This window comes from Diorhabda carinulata, chromosome 7 (assembly GCF_026250575.1).
Source record: "Diorhabda carinulata isolate Delta chromosome 7, icDioCari1.1, whole genome shotgun sequence".
NCBI lineage: Eukaryota > Metazoa > Arthropoda > Insecta > Coleoptera > Chrysomelidae > Diorhabda > Diorhabda carinulata.
Window position 1 is genome coordinate 20,384,240 of NC_079466.1, and position 24,232 is coordinate 20,408,471.

Sequence of the window (24,232 nt, forward strand, 5' to 3'; positions counted from 1 at the left end):
TTTATATTTAATACACAAGAATTGTAGGCTATGTTGTAGAGAGAAAAGTGATAACTTCACATTTAATTTTTTAATGTTAGAATAAAAATAAGTATTGCAATAACTTTATATAATTTAATACCTAGTGATAAATATGCCTATAGCACAACTATCAGGAAATGAAGTTCTTACAGATTCAGCCAAATCTAAAACTTTTGTATTCCAGGATGAGGGACACACATTAGGAAATGCTTTACGTTGCATTATTTCTAGTTATCCGGAAGTGCAGTTTTGTGGATACACAGTTCCTCACCCATCCGAATCGAAAATGCATTTTAGAATTCAAATGAATAATGGTAAAGCTATAGATGCTTTGAAGAAAGGTCTTGAGGATTTAGTACAATTATGTGATGTAACTTTAGACAAATTCAATGAAGAACTGAAAAATTATTAATAAATATTAAAGCTCTGATGTCTTATATTTACAGTGAAGACAATGTATATATCATTTTGTAAGTAATTAGATAAATACAATATTTCAAAGTAGACTGCTATAATCATTGTATACCTGTTCAAATTCTAATGTGAAGATCCTACTAGTGTTGCAATCCAGCATTTTTAGCGAGTTCACTCCATTAGTTTTAGAATTCAGATTAATACATTGATAATATTGTAGGTACATGTGAAGCTACACACATAAAAATCCGTTCAAGAACGCCCCAAGTCTTGCTAAGTAAACCAATACTCTATAAAGACTGTTCAAATTGTCAAATATAATACTAATATAAATCTCTTCTAAAAATAGTTTTTAGCTTTTTATTAATCAAATTATGATTTGTTAAAAGCATATTAAGTGTTTTTCTTTCATTCACTCACATATTAAAGGTTCTGTCATGCTCCTCAATATTTTTATTTTGCTGTTATTGGTTCAATACTATAATTATGCACTTCACCATTATTCTGCTTATAAACTCCAAGTAACTTCACAGACACAGAGCTTTTTATATACAGTAGTTGTTTTAATTTTTCTTCTTATATGCTTTGTTGCAGCTTAGAAACTAATTAAGCCTAGGTTTTCTTTTCTCTTAGTTTGTATTGACATATAAAATATTTTTTTAATAAGGAAAAACCCTCATTTTTATTGCTTTGAGTCAATTAGTGAAGTTTATTTGTGACATTTTCTAACATATTAATTGTATGTATTACCTCATTACACTGCTTGTAGGACAGTGTCATTAACACAAGTAACAATACATATCTGTGCAATATCTCATATGTACAATTTTTCTAGAAAATAGGTTTTTATTATAAATGTATTTGGTGCATAGTTTTGACATTGAAGTTGTTACAAATTCCTATAAATATGTAGGTGTCAACACCTAACTCACAAAATATTCATGCAATTCCTCCTATATGTTCAAAGTTATACTTAAGAAAATGGAAACTGTGTTGAAAGTAATGATAAAGCTACTGATTATGGAAAATGATATAGACCTTATTAATGACCCTGTTTACGAACCAGAACAAGAAAATTGCTTACAATAAGATCTTAAAACTTATTCTGATGATGGAATACATAATGAAGAAAATTATGGTATATACAGTATAGTTCACAAATGAAGGCGATATTCATACTGAATACACCAACACTCACAATTACACTTCCTGACGCGCGTTTCGTTAACCAAGTTATCGTCTTCAGAGACTGGCATTATGTATTATGTATGTAAACAGTGTATTCAGTCAGAATGCCTATGCTACAAATAAATAAAGAAAAATTGTTTTTCTACATTTACTATTCATTAAAAGTTATATGAATGTTAAGTAAGATTTTCTTATTACATTTTGAACTGAAATGAAAAAATCTTATCAAAATTATATGATATTTAAGTTCACTTGAAATTTTCTTTATTAAATATATTAAAAAGTTATGTTCATTATTACTTAATATGAACCGTGTAACTAGCGCCCTCTATGGGAGTTAAACATAAAAACAAATTCATTGGATGTATCAGCTTCCAAAACATATTCGTATAAAATTTCAATACAATTTTCCCAGTAGTTGCGGCAAAATCGTAAAAAATGTAATTTTTACTGTGCAACCCCCAAATATTTTTCAGTTTTCAATCTAGCCTAGAGACGGTATTACCTTTTTTGGAAACACCATGTATTTATAAACGTGATGCTTCCTTAGCAGATATCTGGTTAAAAAAAAGGGCAATGACTTCTTACGTTCGAATGCCCATATAAACTTTGAGAAATTTTAATTCTCACTTGATATTATGAATTGTAAATTCCGTTTTACATCTTATTATACTGATTTAACTGAGTTTTGCCTCTTAATATTTCGTGTGTCAACGTCCCTAAGCGGGCAAATTTCACGTCTTGAGTTGTAACTTAAAAATATCCATTCGAGTATAAGAAGCTTTACAAAATCCGTGTCTACTTCTCAGATTAGTGAACATTTCGTATTCTCTCCTGAAAATCTGATACGCGTTATTATCATAATTTTATCTTTTCTTTTGTCTTGTCGTTCCTAATGTGAGAATAATCATCCCCTATATATGTTCAAGCTTTTGAAAAAATCTGTCTGCAATCCACCGTGAAATCGCAGATTAACTTGGCTGTACGTCGCGTTCGTAATGGAATTTTTTCAGTCGCTTTTTCAAGTGGAAAAGATAACGAAATTCGTATGTAAACAACTAGAATATATCATCGCAAGGGATTGAAATTTTTTCTTCCAACGTTAATATTTTTTTAGTGAGGATCCGTTTACTTCTTTCTAAATAGAAAAGATAAATAACCCTATAACAGTGTATAAGTTTATAGGCATTATCAAAGAAAGTCGATCTGGTTCAATATAAATCACATAAGTATCACCTACAAACAAATTGCTCATAAGATAAATGATTTGTTTAGCATTTTTATTAAATTTATTGTTAAAGTTGCGATTTTGGTCACTACATTTCATTTCGAGACTTTGTTTCCAAACTTTGTATTTTACACATTGTAACATGCCATCAAGTTTGTTTTCTTCATATATTTGAATATTCTTTAGTTCACTTATTGTGGGACAGTAGCAGTCATTTCTGATCAATATTCTAGCGTTCGAGTAGGAATTAATTTGTTATGAACCTTTCACTCCGTTCGAAGAATTTCAGTTTCATTGCTAAAACGTCCTCTCTTTATCTACATTCTAGAACTGAACTGTGAAATCAAGTAACTTTAGTGAAATTTGTTATGATATTATTCTTTATATTCACCGGCAAATTTGCTTTTTATATATAGAGTAATTCCGAGGGAGATATCTATTTGGGAGAAATGGTAATAGAAATAAGTTCTGGTTATAATAGGTCGATGGCACTATTTCAATTTAGTTCGTTTCGTTTCGGCACCTGCGACAAGTGGTGGTGAATTTTTTTTCGTTAAAATAATAGAAAAGACTTTGTTTTTTAATCAAACATTCGATTTAAGTTTAAGGCTTAACATATCAACTGGACACAAAAATGTTAAAAATTTTTGTTTGTCTACGTGCTTTGTTTGTTTGAGTGAAAGATTTGCCGGTTCATAATAACCTACAAATTTGAGAAAGTATGTACCAAATGGCGAGATGACTGTTTAGATACTAGAAAAAGATTAAAACAAAACAATTACATAAACGGAGTATGAGACCATCAACCTTTGGTGAAGACAACGGAGAAGGACTGAGCAAGCATATAAAAGACTTACAGTCACGAGGATTTCCTTTGAATATCAAGGATTGACGAACTATTGCTTTCAAGTATGCTGGCTGCACGTAATTTTCACACTGTATATTCTTAAAGGAACATAACATTTTTGATATTCTTTAGATATCCTTTTTTGTAAGAATCACCAATATCTATAGGAAAATATTGATGTAATTAAGTATTTACTAAGTAGAAGTAGAATACGTATTTTGGGCAGTAGAAAATATTAATAAAAATGTTTATATGCGCTGAAAAAAATCAAATTATTGTAGATAACACTATGTATAAGTTGTATGAAATTATTTAGGTCACGATATGAAAAATTCTCTCCTTACTACAGACCTCTGGTTCTGAAAGTAAAACAGTCTTCATACAACCATCAATTTTGTGATGATCTTCATACTTTGTCACAGTTTAGCTATTATTTATCTCAATTCAGAGTTTTTCTCATCTCGGAACTCTCAGACATAAGTGGATATAAGACCGTTTACTTTAACCAATTTTATCATTAAAACTAAAACAAATTAATAAAGTTTCAAGGTTTACTTCGTCTTGCAAAAAAAGGAAAATCTCCGTTGCTAGATTTAAGTACAAATTCCTTCGGAAACAACTTCCGAGTAGATAAAAAGTATGCCACATTTAATAAAAGCAATATCTGAAACCTCTTGTATCATGTTTAATATAACAGTCTGAATATAGCAAATATTTTGAAAAATTTTGCATCATATGTGCAAAAACTAATCAGATCTATGCCTTGTAATCGTGATGTATGCAGTACGTTGTGAAAGGCCTGTTTTAAGTCATTTAAAATTATTTCATTTTTTCGTCTTTATTTTTTTGATAGAAAATAAATTTAAATTAACAGGTAACAATTGACGCTTCGACCTATTTCGGTATTTATCAAAATAGTTTGAAACGTCGGTTCAAACAATTTTTGCAGGTGTTTACTATTGAACTCATTAATAGCAGATCGATAATCCATTACAAATAGGGATAGATCCTGATCCCAATCTCTCTGATGGCTGGAAACTACTTTGAAAAGATATCTACCAATGGCCTCGTTCATTCCCTCCACCATTCCATCTGACTGTGAATATAATGGGGTCGTCCTGGTCTTCTTCATTTCCAGATTGTCAGGGATTTCCTGGACCACGTGGCTCTCGAAGTTTATTCCTTGATCGCTGTGGACTTCGGGATAGCGTAGATTTCCATTCACTTTGTGAAATAATCGTGACTAGGATGTATATACCACCACTGTTTGTCGGTGATATCTGAAGCTATCCTTTCGAGAAAAACTTCTGCCCAATTTACCGTAGAGAGCCATTTCAAGCTTATTAGGAAAATGAAGAAAGAAAGGAATAATGGAAAAGGAATCTACTTTGTGAATAATATTTACTAATGGAGAAAATCATTCGACTAGTTCCCGGATTGAAAATCAGTTTTAATAAAAGTGACATCAATTTTCTCATCAGTAATTTTATTCCTATGCCAATAAGTGTTTTTCACTTATTAGTTTGATTATAGCTAAAAACGTGTTTGTTTCAATTCTTGTAAACTATAATTTATTATTTTTAATAAATTTTTTATTGAAAAGTCACTCTACTGTTAAAACACTCTCGTATATTGATCAAAATTAACTAATATACCTTGAATATCTGATTTTACATAGTTTACTATGTTTTTTTTTTTTAATTTCCACAATTCCTACGCGTTTTTATTATTATTTCCACAATTAACCTTTTTTGATACTTGGTTTTATTTAATGCAAAACATTTCGTTACAACTTTGTCTGTTTGAAAATTTCATTATCCCGTGTTACACGACTCTCGATAAACTCATTAGAGTAAAAACATTATTGTTGAGGAAGCGGAAGTGCGGTAGAAAATCCTAGCCTAAAGTTAAGACTTCAATGTAGGGTGATTTACTAAAACAACCCAACATAATTCAACCAAAGAGAAATCTTTTTAAATTGGTAAAATTATCCCATAAAATCCATTGTTCTGACCCTTGTCATTCGCCAGGCTTTTTCGTTCAATCCAAAGAACCATTTTTAGTGACAAATGCTTTCCGATATAAATGTTAGGTCGTTTACCCTCATTCACTAATTTTTGCAAGTAAATGTGTTATCACTAATCACGATGATGATCATTATGTAAATCGAATGAAATAAACCGAAATTTATGTTTAATCAAAAGCCGTTAATTACATTCCAAGTTTCTATCCTGCGTAATAAATTGAGCTTAAAAATAATGGGATCTTTTCGTTTTATTTGTTACGATTTTCAAAAAAAAAGAGGATATCATAACTGCCCGTGAAAAGTGTGATATTTTCGTATTAGAATATAAAATAGTTGTGCCTCAAAAGAATTTTACCCTAATTAACGATGATCATATTAATAATATAATAATGATAGCAAATATTTTGAGTAAATATATGTATAAGTAACTTTTCTAAATTGTACCACCGCCGATCGATCGACATCTCTAATGGCTCGCTAATTGAGGATAGATGTATAATCCTCTGACCAGTTTCGAAGCTCTGCACCTCATCGTAACGGCTCAACAAGATGTCAGAATTGCCAATTCTATGTAAAAGCAACCAAATATTATAGGAAGAATGAATTGATTGATAATATTTAATTAGTCAACCGTTAATGCCCGCGCGGGCTATAATGTCTACTTTACCCACATAGGCCTAGAGTAATCTGTTATGTAGATTGTATTTGAAGTATAAAAACACAATAATGTACTAAGAAGAGAAAAACTGTTTGTGGAAATCAGATTTTCCAGTAGATATGGTTATTGAAAAATCTTTATTAATGCTAGAACTATAAATAGTCGCAACAATAATTTTATGTCAACAAAAGTGGACTAAATCGTTTAAATAAGATACTTAATTTTAAATTAAGAGATTGATAGCATTTCATATAGATATTTGTATTGAAATCAATTAACAACTGTCAATTTTTTCGGCAATTGGATAAATATTTCTCATTCATTTTGTATACGGAATTCTAGACGAATAAAATGTAGATTATAAAAAGTTTTAATGTATTTCCGCCGTATGGGTTCGTAAATAAAAGTGAAGCTTTTGCTTTATGTTTGATTATCAAGTAAATTACGACCGTTAATGTCACTTTGGGACATCACACTAATATATCACTCATTTCATTGACTTTTATTCTTTCCATTTCAATTTTCCACACATCTGCATATGCGGGAAACTATTAATCTATATATATATATATATATATATATATATATATATATATATATTCATAAATTCTAAATTCATACCAATCGTTTCCTTAATGCTCAATCACATCATCATCCGCCCCAACTTAATTCGCATCACGATTCATCTCGTTCAGTGAAAAATCCAGTCGACCATTGATTCAAAATGGCTACAACAAATTCCGAATTTCTAGGAGCATTCACAAATTCTCATCTCCAGCTCCTCCATCCTCCACCACTGGTTTGAAAGATCAACTGAGGGTGTCCCTTCCTAACATAAAAAGTGTAACAGACAAAATTTGCAGAATCTTCAAAACACACGGTATTCGCACATTCTTCAATCCCAATCAGAAACTCTCTCATCTAATCAGATCCTTCAAAGACAAAATACCCAATGAACACCATGGAATGTATGAAATCCCACTTTCCTATGTTGGCCGGACAAATCAACGTATTTCCTCAAGAACCAAGGAGCACTTGTTGTCTGTCACTAATTCCGATATTTCCTGCACCCTCGCCTAACATCGTGTCCATACCGGACACACAATCGATTTCGATAGAACCAAAACTATCGCCCTACTCCGCTCCTCCAAGTCCAGGATTACTCGAGAAGCTATCGAAATAGAGAGACGTTCAAACTGTCTGAACACAAGGGATGGTAGCCAGAGATTGCCGGCAGGTCGTGGTCACGACACATCCATCATATTCTCCAGATTTTGCCCACAGCAATTACCGGATGCTCAATAAACGTAAAGAACATTTGTGAGGCAAACGATTTCTTCTAATATTGAAATCATATGTGCGATAAATCAGTCGCTTGCAAATGATTGAGACTATATTCGAAAATTTTCGTATAATCAATTTTTGAAAACTAAAATTATGTTAGAAAGTAATTTTCAACCAAGCAGAACTAGACTGAATTATTTTTTAGTGAATTATCATATTCTGGCGATTTTTATTAATTCATGTAAATCCCATTAAATTAACTTGTACCGCGCAAAGTTATTAATTAGTATACCGGCATTGTTCACAATAAAATTGATGTTGGGTGACTCGACCCCTTCTATTAGGCTACAATAAGCGACGGCGACTATCGAACTTTAGTCAATAAATCTATCATTTCAAAATAAAAATTCGAATTAGATATGTCTGCTACCAACATGTAGACTGTATGGGTTCATCGTTTATTAACGGACTGTCGAAGAAAATAAAATTAAAGAGGTATATTCGAAACATAATACTCAACACAGGATATCAATTTGCCAAACGTTGCGTTATATGAATCGTATTATGTAGCGGCCCCACTCTTAAAAACTTTTCACATAAAGTTTGTACAAAGATTCAATATGACTAATTATGCTAATCCAAACGGTTATACAACAAGTGACCATTATCAGTGTCGAAGTAATCTAATCTAAAAATTATATGCAACATGATTTGCTTAGGAGTAATTCCCTAATACACCGATGATTTTTCAAGGCATTGTAGCAGTTCTGGAAGTCTTTGACCTCCGATAGCACCATCGAGACAGTTGTTTGGATGTCCTCAATTGATTCAAAATTCGTTCCTTTTACCACGTTTTTGATTTTGGGTAAGAGTGGAAAGAGTGCGATAGATACGGCGAATAATGAGGCTTGGTAGCACTGGAATCTTTCTGAGAGCTAAGAACTACGTTAAATTCAAGTCTGTTGATATTTTAAAACGTCTATCAATTATTTCGCGTTAAAATACTTGATACACGGTACCCTGCGGCTCTAAAAGAAGTAGATGAACTCATTAACTCACTATTGAGTCGTTAGTTTGAAACAATTTGCTGCAATTACTATTCGACGTTGTTTCTGTTCTTTGCATATAAAATTTGATTCTCCACCTATTATTCACGATTCATGTATCTATTTTTGTGAAGATAGCGATATCAAGCGGAAAAAAATCAATATTGATGATTGTCCGACTTATAGAAGCTGAGTACCTCATTCTAAAGATAGTTCAACTACCATTCTCAAAATAGAAATTACTTGATCTTTCCTTATGTTACTTTTGTAGAAATCGAGTGAAACCGTGAAGATATTTTATCGGCATAGGCACTTCATCTTCGAAAATTTGTATTTGAACTTTTGGTTTTGAAAAATTCCCAAACTCCAACCAAATATTCAAAGCACAAGGGTTTTGAAACGCTAGAGTCAAATAAAACTTCAACGACAATTATCGCGTCTGTAATATTGTATAAAACTGTTTTGACGACCTGGTTTGTATTTTATTTCCTATACTCCTTACTCCTTCAAGAGCTTTGCTGACAACAATCCGTAGTTTCATAAAAAATGCACTGGAGCAGTCAACAACAAAAATGCAGCTTATCGGAAATGGCGCTCAAATCCTAAAACTTAAAATCGTACAAACTTTGTTGCCTCGAGAAATATCTATAGACCATAGATGTTTACCAGAAACGATATGGATATGTTGAGAGAGGAACATACTTCCATAAAGCTGGCACCGATGGAATACCACCAACCGTATTGAAGAAATGAGCAGCTGAACTAACAAGTTCACTATGTAAACTCTTCTCTCTATCATATAAAAGAGATCTCTTCCTTGCATATTGGAAAATTGCTCGGGTTCAACCCATACCAAAAAAAAAAAGAAAAAAGTCCGATTGCTTTAGTCCCAGTCATTGTCAAGGCCATGGATAAAGCCATTATCCAGCAAATCTTGAGATATCTTGAGTCTGCTACCAACCTATGGACTGGAGCTATAGAGAAATATGGGGAATCCAATGCAATCGCACTGGACATATCGAAGGTTTTAGACAGAATTTGACATGCCAACCTTTTAAATGAATTGAGTTTTTTCGATTTTTCATCTTCACTTAGTAGCTTTCTCAAAGACCGATCCATCCAGGTCGCTATCGATGAACACACCTCAGTAAGGCTGCTGGAGGTCAACGCTGCTGTTTCTCAGAGACGAATCTTGTCACCTACTCTCGTATACTGGTGTATAAACTCAATAAACTCGGCTAACACCCAAATCTGTAGGCAACACCAGATCATCACCATCCATACCGATCTCAAAAAAATTCTAGTAGAAGTGGGTTAGGAGCAATCTGATTGTGTTTAATGCAGCAAAGATATAAAATATCTGATAGTTTTGTCCTGACAAAGTCATGTGGTTCTTTAAGACGAAAAAGCTGAAGCCCTGAAGATGCTCGACTCAATACGGAGAGAGCAGTTCGATTTATAGGCGATCTATCCAGGTGGCTATCAATAAATACACCTCAGAAAGATTTGATGTTGACGCTGCTATGCATATTGTCACCTTCTCTCTTCCTCTTGTACATCAACGATCCACTCGACAAAACTGCAAACCTGATATATATCATCGCTGAAGATAGCACATTGGTGTCGTCGTTCAAATCAACCGGAAGGAAATGGGTAGAAGCAATATGATTGAGTTGAATGTAACAAAGACTCAGGCTGCTGTTTTTACAAAGAAGGTTGGCATTGCAGCTTGAATTTTGGTCCATTCTAGACATAAAATATCACCGTTACCACAAATTCGCTTGTTGCGTTTTGAGATTGGGAGCAATATGTCTAGGCATAGTCACTTGACTGAACTAGCTAAGGCATCTTCACGAAAACTTGAAGCCTTTTTTAACACCAAAAATTTATATACTCTGTAACAGCTTCTTATCCTCTGCAAGGGTCACATTTGTCCATATTTGAAATATTGCTCGCACATTTGGAGCTCGGCTCAATACAGAAGACAGCAATTCGACTTTTAGGAGATCCAGAGCTGAGAAGAGAGTTGAACAGCTTAGAGCATAGGAAAAAGGTCGTCTACCTGACTGTGTTTTTTCCGATACTACCACCAGGGGAAATGCTCTGTCCAGCATAATCCCGCAGAGAGCAGCTTCTGCCAGACGTACTCGACAGGCAGACCTGGCTCCTGAACACCGAGTTCACCTGCACACGCCAAGAACTTCAATTTATCGGGACTCATTTTTTTAGAGAAGTGCAAGCCTGAGGAATCAGCAACCAAGGCACGCCTTTCCCGAATACTACAACCTATAGAAGTTCAAGATCAATATCCACAGGCATTTCCACACAGCAGGTACCACTCGAGTAAAAAGGGTTTACTCCCTTGTGGCTGCTAGAAAAATATTTTCAAATTGGTAATTGTATAAGTGAGTCTTGGTGAGATTTTTCTGAGAACGGAGAAAATTGAGTATCGAGCTATCATTGTTTGTTTTTTTTTAGAAAGACAATTAGGCCTTATTGTTGCAATTTAGGCGAAATGAGTAGGATTGTTTGTGCCGATTCTGTGTATAAAACTTGATTCCACATCTTCACTTCTGAAACGAAAAAAGTCAAGACAGAGGATTGCAAAGAATGAATCTGCTCTGAAAAAGGGAGGAGGTAAAGGGAGAAATTGCAAGGAAGCGACAGCTCTTGAAAAAAAAAATAAAGTGCTTTTCCATCAGGTTGAAGTACCTTCCCACACACCTTAGATGACTACCCACCGTATTCGCCAGATCTGGCCTCAGCGACTTTTTTTCGTTTCTGAACCTTATATTTCACTTACAGAAGAGAGAATTTCATTAGACGGGTACGTTCCATTCCATCTGTAAACGCCTAATCTGAGGAGAAAGACTTAAAAGAAGGATATCGAAAAAAAGTCTTCTTTTCTTTTTTAGGTCGGAACTTCTATGTGAAAATTTACTACAACAATTCACATAAATCTGTAATTTGCAAAAGTTAGGAAATAGTGAAGTATTTCACTGAAATTTTTAGTAAACATCCTTAATGTACTGAAACATTTAAAAACAAAAAATCTCTTCTTATTCGATTTATGTCCGCCTTTAACAAACCATCCCGAAGTGCTCTCACTGCTGATTAACAACCAAAGTGAGCGCAGCCGCTTGGTGTGCAATATTCCCCACTGCAACATGCTGTTATCTTCAGAATTCTCGACGCGACGACTAGTCTACCATTTCAATACCGACGCGCATCCCGTGAAGCGGCTACATATCAAATCTTATGCCGACGCTCCGCGTAAAAGCACGCGACTTCAATTAAGCGAAGTTTTGAAAAGAAATGAATTTTTTGGTGATGAAAGTTGAATGAGTGCCATGTCGATGATTTTTTCGAGAGATGATGATAGTAAAGAAGATGATGATATATTTGCAAGCACAGTTACAGATTTTTATGTGAATATCCAAGAAAACTCCGAAAAAATGATTTCTAGCGAGTATATAAGTAATATACATAGTTTGTTTCAAACCCACGCAGAGGACAACGATATCATTCACAAAAACTCTATATTGGAAATTAAATCCAAAGAGGCGGTTTTAATTTTCAATTCTTCGATTAATACGACAGAATCTGTTTTCATCCCCGAATTATTCTACAGACATTCAATGGCAATGACTACCGTATACTGTATAGCATATCTTTTAGTATTTGCGTTAGGTTTAGTTGGTAATTTCTTTGTAATTGCCGTCGTTTTTCGTTCGCCTCGTATGAGAACTGTTACGAACTTTTTTATCGTAAATTTAGCCGTTGCTGATATATTGGTTATCGTTTTTTGTTTGCCTGCTACACTGATGTCCAACATTTTTGTTCGTAAGTATCATTTGCTTTATTTAAAATTGTTTTTGGTTAAACGAACAAACTGAATCGGAATTAGATAGCTAACGACTAAAATTTGCTTAACGGCCGTAAAATTGATTTCGGCCATGACCTATTTAAATTGTGTTGCTAAGGATCTGTCCAAATCATGGATAGCTCAACTCGATGGTCGGTTTGTGTTAAAGTTGATTTAAAGAGTAAATGGATTACACAAAGTTTTCGAAAAGTATGACATACATTCGCCAAAAGTTTATGGAAATCTAATTTCTATTTATTTCGAAGTAATGTAGAAGGGGATCACATTTCTATCCCTTCATGTTAAATAGTTAAAGGGTGTTTAAGAAATAAATGGCTCAAAGTATTAGTATTAATAGAGGGTTTTTAAAGTTCGTTTGTGATTCTTTTGACCAGTAATTTGATAATGTATCATGAAATTTGGATTGAATAACGTTTTTTTGTTTACTAATATAAATTTTGAGCAAACTAAGATATTGTATTGTGGGAAAGTATTTTCTCCTCATCACGTTTACAAAGCAAAACTACAGTCTAGGAATTTTGGAGCTACCAATCTCCAAAAAAACTCTAGTGAACGTAGAAAAAAATCGAAGCAAAAAATAATTGATTATATGGTTATTTCAAAATTTTGTCTTTATAAAAGGAGACAATGAAAAACTAACACGAATCTCCAAATAAGCTGAAGAGAAAGGTGTATGTAACAACTCTACAATCAATACCTGTGAGTGTTTTATAAATTACCAATTTAGTATAAAAGTTGCAATAGAAAAACGTTACATTTCTTTTGGTGAAGAATAAGTAATTAAGATATTGGGTTATTTGATTTCAAAAATAGTAATTTACGTAACAAATTTGGAAAGTAATGTTTTTTCGGAAAAAAGTAGACAAAACTCTTGCGAATGTGGAAAGAAATGCTATAAATTCGATATCAAGTGGCAAATGATAGTGCAATTTTTTCATTGTACAGTATTGAGCCCTTAACTAATTCTGAATGTAGAGAAGGTAGATAAAGGGCGTGCACTGCGTTCCTAAGTGGATAGCTGTGCAATTATCTTTATGAAATTGGAGGAGCTTGCTTACGAGTTAGGCAAACGGATTCAACGATGAAGGAAGAGTTAATATTTTGATTCATTCAAAGAAGTCCCGGCAGTGAATCCTGTTGTTTAGTCTGAGTAAATATCTAACAGCTCTCTTTTGTATATCTACAGATTCTACAGATTCAACGACGTCAATGGTGGTGTTATTCAATAAAAAAATCTGCAATGTATTTTTATATGAAATGAAACTTTGGTTCTAGAAACGTTGAGACAGAAAAGATTAGATACTGACGCGTCAGACAGTGTAATTGTTAGTGTTGGTGTAAACAGTATATTCAGTATGAATATCGCCAACGGCTCCAGCAATTCCAACTTAGAGAAGATTAGAATCGCATCATGATTTAAGGGTGATTAGGTCACTAAATATGATCCTATAAAGTGCCGTGAGATCTGGGTTGCTCCAAGAAAAATTAGTGTCTTCTGCAAATAGACATATTTTACCACTGATGCCTAGATAAGCCGTGTCGTTTATAAACAGAAGAAACAAAATTGGGCCTAGTTCTGAGCGTTAGAGCACTCCACATTCTATTGGCTTGCAAGAAGACATTGTTGTATCAATCCTGAATTCTGTTAGTAAGGTACGACTTGAGCCATGCGATAGGTGTTCCTCTGAAACCCTTGTACTGCAAATTGTTGATTAAAATATCATGATTAACTCAATAGAAAGCCTTAGATAAATCACAAAACGTTGCTTCAATGGAGTGGTGATTGTTTAGGCTAGAGTTTAGGAAGGAGAATATAGCATCATTTGTGCATTTGTTACTCAAAAATCCAATCAGTTATTTTTTCTAAAAAATATGCCGGATACTAGTATAAATACCAGACATCTTTGTTTTCAAAATAACTTTTTCTTAAAAGTTAAGTTATATCACCGTATTTGGTACATAAATGATTGTTTTATAGATACAATGTATGTGATCGTAACCAAATGTAATTGAATGAGACGTGGATAAAAATGTCTTCAGAAATCGTTCAGGACATATATAAAATATAAAATACCAGATTTTACTATGTATCAACCCATAAATTGTATTTGAAGTATATGTACCTAACCTTGAAATTTCATTGAAATTTTATTAAACAATTTATGAATTCGTCATAACGGTCGAAGTTGCTCTTTCCCGAAAATATCTTTCAAATCATTACAAGTACATTTTCCAGGAACATGGTATGTAAGCGAAAAGTATTTTTTATGTATAAACAATTTCATAAAAAAATTGTTGGATTGGACTGGATCCGATCGAAAACTTGAAAATTTTGCTGGCTTGATGAATTGAAACCGTGTATAATATGGTTCACAAAGACTTCATAAATTGGATATTGATTCTGGCATTTTCCTCAATCAGTTTGTCATTTGTTATTTGAGCGTTTTTGGTATTGGTAAATGATCCAGACTATCATAAGTCCTGCAAGACCAAGATTTAGACCAAACGATGCAATAAGTATACAAGATTTTCGTGGTATTAACATGCATATTTTGTTACCTAACAATACAAGGTGAGTTTATGAATATCGATATCAAAGATTGGAAGTTTAGATATAAAGGGTGTTTGTCTATAAATACTTAAACTGATAAATATGTATTGTATTATATAAGTCGTGGATTATATAAAGCTTTTAGATTAAGACTAAAATCATGTTTGCAAGATTAGGGCCAAAATTTGGTCTTGGTTTCGTTTCATTTTTTTGTTGACACCAAAAGGATTATATTTGGTACAATTTACTCACTTATCGCCTTTGAGAAAAGTTCCTTTTTATAAAATAAAATAGTCCCTTTATGTTGTTTCGTTGTATTTTGATTATGTTTCATCTGATTTAATTCTTTTTTTATTAGAAAATTGGTGATTTATTTTTAGAATAGTCTCATTCTAGTTCGATGTACTTGACTCAGCTATACTCCAACTTCACTATTTTGAAAAATACGTTTTCTCACGGTCTGTAGAGTGAGCTTCTGTTGCGGCAATGAGATTCTCAGTTGACTTCAATTTCTAGCCGGAGCATGATTTTTTCAAGTTTGAAAATAAAAACAAATCGCAAGGGTCCAAATTTAAAAAATAAAGTGAATGTGGCAGCAGGTTGTAATCGGCAAAGTCTGGTCATTATTATTCCGTCTGACTTTCTTTGGAGCACGATTGCCGGATGAAATCCACTATTTTTATTGGTTTCATAACAAGACAAACAACGTGGATTTTTGTCACGATATCCCGTGTGATAATAGTTTTCGGAATAATTGACGTAACTCCCTTCTTGTTAAATACTTATCGGACTGCACTCTATTTGTAGGCGAGTTGACAGAAGTATAATATTAGCATATATAAATTGGGAAATAGAAAATTGAAAATAGAAAAATAAAAACCAATAAAAGATGTAATATACTAGCGTAATGTCCCAATGTGACATTAACGATCGTAATATACTTGATAATCAAAAATAAGGCAAACGCGTCAATTTTATTTATGAGCCCATATGGCGGATATACATACATTGGATTTTGTGAGCTATATGTTACGTAACTTTTTTATGAGACCTAATTTTATTAATTCAATTAATTATCACTGGTCGAAACAAAAAATTTTTTGTAGTAACACAAGAATGTGATAAAATGGATCTATACAAATACGAAAATATGACAAAAATAATTGAGCGTATGGTTTTTAAGTTACATTTATAGAACCATATTCATGGGTAAAATATTTAATATTTATTAAAAAAATAATTTCATGTTTTTTAAATCATATATATTGACAATATTTATAGCTTACATCTAATAATCATGCCTCACATCTATTAAAAACATAAAAATTACTTTAAATATCAATTAGCTCTGCTTCTTCCTAACATGAGGGGTTGAACTTTCTCTTTTTAAAAACCAACAGTAATCTGACATCATGGCCGAATCCCATCCTCCTTGATACCGAATTTCCAATGTTCTAATATCTTGGTGGCACCCTGCTCATCATTGACAGCTCCCAAATTTCAATGACAACAATGACAATTGAGCACCAAGGGATTTGTAGGCTTCTAGAAAAGCATCAACTTACTGTTCGTAGTTTGGATCCATATTGTTGCCCAAAAATCCCATTACTACACTAACAAATGGCTTCCTTGCTCTAAGTTCTTGTCTGGTGAGCTTTTTTGCAAAATTGTCATCGTCTAGCAATTTTCTTATTTGTGGCCAAATAAAAATACCTTCCTTTAATTTGGCACCATTCAACTGAGGAAAGACTACTCTAAGGTATTTGAATCCATCACCCTCTTTATCCATACAAAATTTATCATCAATCCAAGTTTAATGTGAATGAGGAGCAGAAGGACATTTTTGGATCTACAAGGGGTATAAACTTAACATTAGGAGATCCAGGTTGGAACTCACTTATTGCTTGCCAATTTTTTTTAAATAGTGTTGATCTACAGCCTACTGTCCCATAGATAAAGGAAACAGCAATGTTTCGTAAACCCTTCATGAAGCTCCATTAAAATTCCAATCACCTTCAGGTCCCCACATATCTGCCACTTATACTTGTTGTAGTTAATTTTGTCTAAAAGCAAGCGAATATTTTCATAAGTTTCTTCCATCTTCACAGAATGAGCAACTGGTATAGACGGTTTTAAATTTCCATTGTGTAATAACACTGCTTTTAAACTATATTTAGACGAGTCAATAAATAAGCGCGACTCAATTATGCTCAATATTAAACTCCTTCATTAGACCATCAATATCCGTAAAAGCACACAATGAGTTTTCCATACTGTAGAATGCGAAAAATGTAGCATTTCTTTTTCTGAAGATCGTGATTTTTGTCTCTTCGGCTAACAAGTTGCATTCCTTAAGACGGGAAGCAAGAAGTTCAGACTGTTGCTTTGATAACCCCAAATCACTTGCTAAATTATTCAACTCACTTTGAACAATCGAATGTTGCTCTTCGGAGCTTTCTGATGATACGTGTCTCCAGTATCTTCTAAAACAATATTTTACTTCTTTATGGGTAACAGCTTGGATAGCAGACGGCAAATTTGCATACTCCTTCTTGTGCTTTCCTTTCTTCAGTCAAAATAGTGACTAGACTCCCGCTATACCATTGGAATTGCAAAAGGCATACTTTCTTTCATCCCATTCATCCACTGCACCAATGACACGTTACAACTAACACAGCACTCCTGGAGGCGTACTGCTTGTCTTGGTCTCCAATTAAAGTACCAAAATATTTGAAATAGGCTTTTTTAACATTTTCCGAAAATGGCCTATCTTGCAATTTCACCATAAATTCTCCACAAATATAGCAAAATTTGTCAGAAGAAATTTTCCTCGACTCGACTTTTTGGTCTTTATAATCACTTTTTGCACTATGAACAGAGAATCAGTTACTATGAAACTCAACAGAATACTAATTTTTAATGAGAATTTTATGTTTATTATCCTGAATAATACAGTTCAGGTATTTTTTCGGCCATAAAATTTACCGATATTAACCGTCCCTTTATAAAATTACCTACCTGCTAATGAGAACAGGGATAATTATGCTATTGAAAAGTGGTACGTGTACGTAAAATTAGTGTGATATGAAAAAAATACATTTTAGTCGAATGATAGTAACAATGATCCATAGCGATACAATTAATTTCAGCTTTCCGATATCTAACGATAACAATTAATCCTAAACGTCCGATAAAGAGGATGTCCACACAACTCATGCATATTAATCAGCTAAAATAGAATTCACACGGTTTCATGAGCTAAATCACCCAACACGTGCTGCATGATATTCCCATAGATTCCAATCACGTATATAACAAACTTTTACATTAATTTATTTAATTTTCACGGATTGCAGATAGTGAGAAATTGAATTGATAGATATGGTTTTGGAATGTGATTAAGACAACTTGCGATGAAAATGATCAGTAAGTTGAATATAACAGAAACGAATTATGTATTCATTCTTTCCTAATTTTCCTAACTAATTTGATCTAAGTTACTTACCACTTTAGCAGCTGTATGGGTTGTTGGAGCTGAGTCATTGCGTGGGTTTTTTCGTCAACAGCAATTTCCATTTCCCCCTCTCGTATCTTTTGTTTTATTTCCTTCGATAAAATTATTTTTTCCCCTGTCATCTTTATTTGTCCAGTCCCTTTTTTGCTTTTATGAGTTCGTGCTCCATTAAACTACACCTAAATTGGATCGTATTCGACTCGATTGCTACCGAACGGTGGAGAGAAACTAAACACAAGCATTCTAACACATCATAACTATATTCTTTCTTTACTATCGACCCGCTCCGATCCGATGACTCTCGAAGAATGAAAAGTCACTTTATTTATTCAATGATATTTTTCAAATCTCCCAAGGAGATACTGTGAGGATACTCGACTCAATACAGAAGAAAGCAATTCAATTTATAAGTGATCCACAGTTGATCAGAAATTTGGACAGCTTGGAGAATAGAAAAAAGTCATCGACCTGACTCTAGGTCTACCTATCACCTCTCGATAGGTAGACGTCGCTGATGAACAACGAGTTCCCCTGCAGACATCCAGGACGCCAATTTATCGGGATTCCTTTCTTTGGAAAGATGCAAGCCTGTGGAATCTATTACCAAGGCATATCTTTCCTTAACACTACAACCTACAAAAGTTCAAGATCAATATGCACAGGCACCTCCACAAGGCACGACTCGAATTACTTGAGTGTAATAATGTTTACCCTCTTGTGCTTGCATTTTAAATAAAAAAATCATCGTGCTTTCGAAAAGACTGGCTTGTTCTAAAAAACTACCTCAAATGTATCTAAATTAAAACTATGCACCTTGGAATTGCAATCCCGCACTGTTTACAATCCCGCGGGATTTGTAATAGATTGACTTCGTAACAGAGGGATCCTGTAGGATCCCGCGTAGTTTATAGCTTTTTTACGTAGTTCAAAATAATAAACTTTATTATGGGTATAATCAACTTTTTATTAAAAATGCAAATAACAATGCCTTACATTCTAATAATTGGCTAATTATTTTACCAGTTCGACTGTTCGGTCCAGATACATAATAAAATATCAATATTTGATTAGAGCTTTGTAGGTACTTTGATTTAAAAATTGAGCTGGATCCCGCTAGATCGCGAGATCCCATTTTGCTGGATTGCAATCCCTAATATGCACCCAAGCCTCCCTGTTACTTTTCTCTAGGAAAACGTTTTTTTCTGACAAAACCCAGCACAAAAGTTCGTCGTCAGAATCACGCATCTTGACTCGAACTTGAGTTCACAACTAGATTGGATCGGTCAGGGCCACTCACGTCGGACGACGTCGGTCCTGATAGTTACCAGATATCGAATCGAATAGGGAGAAATACAGATCAAAAGGTGATGTATTCTTAGTCTCTTATAAACGAGTTGAGCTCTCCCACTCATCTGATGTAGCATACGATGTCCGATACCGATCTGGAAATAAAGATGTTTAAGCGACCGTCGAATCAGGAGTCATCGTATCGGATCCGAATTAAACGAAGACTGTAGGTATCTGTGTTAAAGTGCTTGTGTTTGGTTTTCCTCCGACGGTCGGGTGTAATATGGTCCGATCCAATGTAGGTGTAGCCTTAATCGTTCTTCTTCCATTCCCATCTTAGTTGTTCTTGAGCTGAGGGACGAATTTTGTTAGGGAGCATTTCTTCAATCTCGGGCAAACTTTTGTTATAAGTATGACGGGCTGCTCCATATGGATGTAGCTGTATCCATGCTTCAAGGTTGAGAACCTCAACTGAATCGTCTCATGCATTTTAAATAAGTACGGAGACAACATACTGTTACGAACTCATTCCGCCTTGGAGCTGGTACTACGTGTATATAGTAAAATTCTAAAATTCGGCGAAGGCGCCGCTTTAAATCAAATACCCTGAATTTGTTTTTATATAACTTTTTATATCAAACCGTTTATTTACATTGTTTCTTTTGAATACTTTCTAGGAAGATCTAATTATTTATTTGTTTTGTTTCTTTATGTTCTAGAAGTTTTTAGAATTATTTTTTATACATATATAAAGAGTTGTGTAGCGCAGTTTAGTTCAGTTTATAATAAATAGTCGTAGTGAACAGAATTAACATTATTTAAGTTAGTTCAGTGATAGTAATAAGTGAATTATTATAAGTTAGTTAAGTGTAGTATTTATATGAATTAAGAACGTAAGAGAAAATGTTTATTGATTAACCCCACGAATATAAATCGTATAAATAAATTATAAAACGTTACAATACGTTGCCAGAATGATGGAACATCATATTTACGAAAAATAATTTTTAAAAGAATATCAATGCATCTGAATTTACTTACTAAAATTCATTCTTAGGAAAATTAAATTATAATGATATGATATAATGCCACATATTTTGAACAAATTAAATAAATTCAGTACATAAATGAAATTGGAATGAACTTGTTACAAGATCATTTCATTTTAGAGATAAATAAATTCCAATAATCTTATCATCTAGAAACAGAAACCTCCAATTCAGCCTTGTATGTTTCAAAGATCAGGACATCCAATATCAATCTCCATCAGCATTGACACGGACAAGTGTATAATGAAAATGATCGTATTCACTTTAACAAACAAGATTGGTTTCTGTATCCCTTGAATTTAAAGAGACGTTAATTAACCATTTAGTCACCAACTACTATGGAGGAATATAATATCCGTTTAACATATTTTGACTTGAGGCAAAAGATTAGGGAGTGGGTAGATGACGTGAAAATATTGCTAGGACTTAAAAAAATTCTCATTAGTGTATATGCTAAGGAAATCGTTCGCCATAAAGAGACATTCTGAAGAAAATTATAATAAATTGTAATTATTTATTGAAAACACTTACAGAAGGTAATTAAACACAATTAAATATTTATTATATTGTATAGTGATGCAAGGTGCCCACTTACAATTTTTTTCCCTTTTTTTTGTTTTCATTTGATATGTTGTAGGCTAACCGACTAAATTTTTCTATATTTCAGTTTTTTTCTCATATAAGTAACACGATATTCGACAGTATGCAGTTCAGTTAGAAATGTTTGATTTTGTTTCAATACCTCCTGTGATTATTTTCAATAAATAATTACAATTGATGATAATGTCGCTTTATGGCGAACGTTTTCCTTGGCATCCATCAAAATCCATGAGGTTTGAATGTATAATTTATATAAGCTCTGATATGAAGACCTATAACTCAGAAACGAGGGGTCGTATGAGAAAATTTTTCATGTCACAGCATTATTTTCACGTCATCTACTCACTTCTGAATTTTTTGAATCAAGTCCTGGAACTAAATACAGATATATCTGAAGATACGAACCAATTCTTTTTGCTCTACTATTATACCGTAAGGTATTGGACCGAAGTACGTCCGTGATTTCATGATTCTCGCATTTGGAGTACTGAAAGAGTACAGAAAGTACTTACAATTGAAAAAATCCGTGGATTTCTATTGACTTATTCCTGGCAAATGACATTTTCTAAGGAAAAAAGTGTGTCCTACGATTTTCTGATTCCTGTCATCATTAAAACGATAGTTTATTATCCATTTTTCTATCAGAAAACCCCGGAAAATCGATTATTTTTCTCGCATTTCCATATATGCAGATGTATTTTAGTCCTTAGAACCCTTGTCACCCTCCTAGTGAAAATATCTTGATAATAAATTAAAATGATAAGCTATTGTTCAATGAACAGGACAGTAATCAGAAAATCACACACTTTTTTCCTTAGAAAATGTCATTTTGTCAGGAATATATCAATGGAAATCCAGGGATTTTTCCAGGAATTGTGAATCTTTGCTATACTTTTCCACTACTCCAAAATGCAGGAACCATAAAATCACGGACGAACTTCAGTCCCATCCCTAACCTAACCTAAGTATCCCTCCCGGGCTATTTTTAAATTTTTGGTGACTGCTTGTCAAAAATGGTGATGCGAAGTCTAATTTGTGGCGGAGGTTTTCTGTATCTAAAATTATCGTATTCTAGTACAGGGTATTTAAAAAAAAATTGATCTCGACTCTATGATAGGTAGTAAACTGGAAAATAATTGGGATTTGCTTCTATAACATTCCGTATTCAACAACATAAAGGAGAAAAAACATTCTTACATATTTCTCACGATTTTTTCGAAACTACCGGCAACAATGTGGTAAAATATTGAACAAATATGTTTTGGGATCTGACGCATACATCCCTTGAATTTGTTTTTATATCAGCGCTACGGAGGACACTACATACACGGTTTGTATTAAGTATTATTGGAAATAATTTTTTTAAAGAAGATTCATAAATAAAAATTTCTAGTGAGCGGTTCTCTTGGTAAAACTCGATATCGAATATTTGCTGGTAGAAAAGAGAAAATGACTACATGTTAAAAATTGAGATTGTCTATTAAATATTACATCTCGATTTTCTCTACTTTTCCACAAAAAACTGTCGTTTATTGATAGTTATGTCGATGAATCGACAATCATTAGATTTTTGAAACCATGTTATTTGTAAAATTCGATAATGTTAATCTTAATGTATTCAAACCTTGAATATACCGACATATTATTAACCTAAGGCAAGTATTTAGGAAACTCTAGATCAGGGATGGGGAAACTTTTTTCTTCGCGTGCCAATTTTTGTTAACGAAATATATAGCGGGCCAAGTCGCATTACATTATTTACTAAAATAGAAATATTGTTTCAATTTTTCTGAAACACTAATTTATTGTGCAATATTACAAAATAACATTTTCAATTGCAATTAATTGAACTCAAGTTAGCCGCCAAGTAAAAGGTTGAAGAGCGCTGGTCTTTGTGGGAACATGTGACATGTGGAACTGTTTTTGTTCCTGCCGGTTCCATTTGTGATGCTGAATTGTTAACAATGGAAAAAGGAGGTCATCCGAAAGCCTATTACGAAGACGATTTTCGCTTAGTTTCATTATTGAAAACGTTTGTTCGCACAAATAGCTTGTACCAAACATAGCCATTATTTTCTGGGCGTGGGCAACTATTTGGGTATTGTGTCCTAAATAAAGACTTATACAATTCCAATTTGCTGGTGTTCAAAAATAGTTGCTTCAAATGGGTAGCGCGTTCAACGACAGACGCACCTACTCGAGATTCATTTTCGGTTTTCGCTCATATCCCCGTCTGCGGTCTGCGCTCGCACATGTTGTTTTATGTGCGACGCGCACTGCCATTACTACCAATCGTATGTAGAGAATGTAATTTCTGATAATAAGAAAGCTGTACTTGATTTTTGTTTGATGGTCGCGGGCTGGATTTCAACGCTTTGCGGGCCAGAGACGGCCCGTGGGCCGCAGTTTCCCCATCCCTGCTCTAGGTCAACTGTTAACTGGGAATGTGAGACCAAAAAAAAACGGATTCTGATAGACCAAGAATAGGAAGATATTATTTTAAATCAAGTTACTCAAAATCCAGCTTCTACCATATGAATACGTCTTCTTCAAGAATTTTGATGGTACTTAAAGAGTAGCAGCTACATCCTTTACATTACAGTGTCATAGTTGGTAAACCAGAAGGTCGTTAA

At 33.5% G+C, this 24,232-nt stretch overlaps 2 protein-coding genes across 2 annotated transcripts in view; both read left to right on the forward strand.

Moving 5' to 3' along the window:
• Positions 1-13: 13 nt before the first annotated feature.
• LOC130896721 (probable DNA-directed RNA polymerases I and III subunit RPAC2) lies at positions 14-780 on the forward strand. Its single transcript, XM_057805000.1, has 2 exons — positions 14-491; positions 656-780. The coding sequence occupies exon 1, from the start codon at positions 134-136 to the stop codon at positions 431-433; it is 300 nt and encodes a 99-aa protein (XP_057660983.1). The 5' UTR covers positions 14-133; the 3' UTR covers positions 434-491; positions 656-780.
• An 11,134-nt stretch (positions 781-11,914) lies between these two features.
• LOC130896206 (neuropeptide SIFamide receptor-like) overlaps positions 11,915-24,232 on the forward strand; it is a 136,316-nt gene continuing 123,998 nt past the window's right edge. Inside the window, exon 1 of the mRNA XM_057804136.1 lies at positions 11,915-12,555. Coding sequence (XP_057660119.1) covers positions 12,054-12,555 — 502 coding nt within the window. The 5' untranslated portion in view covers positions 11,915-12,053. The remainder of the gene's footprint in view (positions 12,556-24,232) is intronic.